Consider the following 1,713-nt stretch of genomic DNA (forward strand, 5'->3'; position numbering starts at 1 on the left):
CCAGCCCCCTGCGACCCCCCCAGCCCGGTGCAGGGGCAGCCAGGCCTGTCCCCCCAGCTCAGGCTTCAGCCCCCTCCCCACCTCCCGCGGGCTCGGCGCCTCACTGTAGCGCCCCCAAATCCAGGCCTGCGCGGGGAGCGCGGGTCCGGCCGAGCCAGGACACCTGGGCTCCCCCAGCACCCGCGACAGGTGCGAGGACCAGGGGCCCCGGCTGCTGCGGTCGGGCTGGGCCCCCGGCGCCGGCTCCGCGCATTCCTGGGCCGTTGTCTTAGCAGGAAGGAATTTCCTGCCTGCGATTCTCCATTTATTTATACTCCCGCCTGCGGCTCCCACGCACGCCCGGCCAGCTCCGGGCCTGGGCACCGCACAGGGGATGGGGACGGGGCCCACGGGTGCATCCAGGGGTGGCGAGGGGGTGCAGCCGTGGGGGCATCCTTGCATCTTAGTCTCCGGGGAGGGAGATGAGCGTGTGGGACTAGGATGACTGGGCAGATAAAGTCCAGTTTTGGAGCAAAAGCAGAGCAGATCGAACCAGCGCAACGTCTGCTCGAGGGTATCAGCGGACACGAGACGCTTTTCTCCCATCCTAGTGGAGCTGGTGCCGTCCGATCCAGTTTCACATCCAAGCCAGAACACCTTGAACTGGCGGAGCGGACAGTCCCTTGCTGTATGATGCCCCCATTTAGGACACAGAGCACGGTCCAGAGGGGAAAATACGGCCGGAGACGTCCAGGGTGTCAAGTCACGAGTCCTGGCGGTGTCCCCATCTCTTCTTTGGGTTCGTTCAACAAAATCTCGCGTCCTTGGGTGTCTTAAGAGCAGTAAGGGCATCTTGGGTTCAACAAGGACAAGTGCAAAGTCCTGCACTTAGGAGGGAGCAATCCCATACATTGGTGCATGCTGGGGTGATGGGCTGGGCAGCCGCTCTGCAGAAAAGGACCTGGGGGTGACCGGGGGCAAGAAGCTGAACAGGAGCCGGCAGCGTGCCCTTGGTGCCAGGAAGGCAAACAGCATCCTGGGCTGCATGGATAGGAGCGGTGCCAGCAGGTCGAGGGCAGTGATTCTTCCCCTCGATTCAGCACTGGGGAGGCCACATCTGGAGTCCTGTGTCCAGCTGTGGGCCCCCACTGCAGAAAGGATGTGGATACATTGGAGAGAGTCCAGTGGAGGGCAATGCAAATGGTTGTGGGGCTGGGAGACAGGACATGCAAGGAGAGGCTGAGGGAACTGGGCTGATTCAGTCTGGAGAAGAGAAGACCGAGGGGGATTGAATAGCAACTATCTGCAGGGGGGTTGCAAAGAGGCTGGAGCTGGGCTGTTCTCAGTGGGGGCAGATGACAGAAGGAGCAATGGGCTCAAGCTGCAGCAAAGCAAGTTGAGGTTAGAGATCAGGAAAATCTTTGTCACGAGGAGGGTGGTGCAGCACGGGGACAGGCTCCCCAGAGAGGCGGTGGAGTCTCCCTCCTTGGAGGTTTCCAAGGCCCAGGTAGACAAAGCCTTGGCTGGGATGATGGAGTTGGGGCTGGTCCTGCTTGGAGCAGGAGGTTGGACTAGACGTGACGTCCGGACGTCCCTTCCCACCTTCGTCCATGGTTCTATGATCTTAACGGCAGCTCGGATACTTCGCTGTCAGGCATTTCTACCCCTGGGTTCATGGGACCGCACCTGAGAGGTGGCTTCTAGCTTGAGCGATGAGCAGTTCTGCAGGGCCCG

At 61.4% G+C, this 1,713-nt stretch overlaps 1 protein-coding gene across 3 annotated transcripts in view; it reads left to right on the forward strand.

The window, feature by feature from the left end:
- LOC112548243 overlaps window positions 1-1,713 on the forward strand; it is a 9,858-nt gene that overhangs the window by 333 nt on the left and 7,812 nt on the right. For 2 of the 3 annotated variants that reach the window (XM_025193403.1, XM_025193404.1), the window contains exon 1: window positions 87-778. In XM_025193403.1, the coding sequence (XP_025049188.1) occupies window positions 481-778 (298 nt within the window). In that variant the 5' untranslated portion in view covers window positions 87-480. Of the gene's footprint in view, window positions 1-86; window positions 779-1,713 lie in introns of those variants that run through there. The other variant, XM_025193405.1, reaches the window with a different exon arrangement.

The sequence above is a fragment of the Alligator sinensis genome, unplaced genomic scaffold (assembly GCF_000455745.1).
Source record: "Alligator sinensis unplaced genomic scaffold, ASM45574v1 scaffold107_1, whole genome shotgun sequence".
NCBI classification, from domain to species: Eukaryota; Metazoa; Chordata; order Crocodylia; family Alligatoridae; genus Alligator; species Alligator sinensis.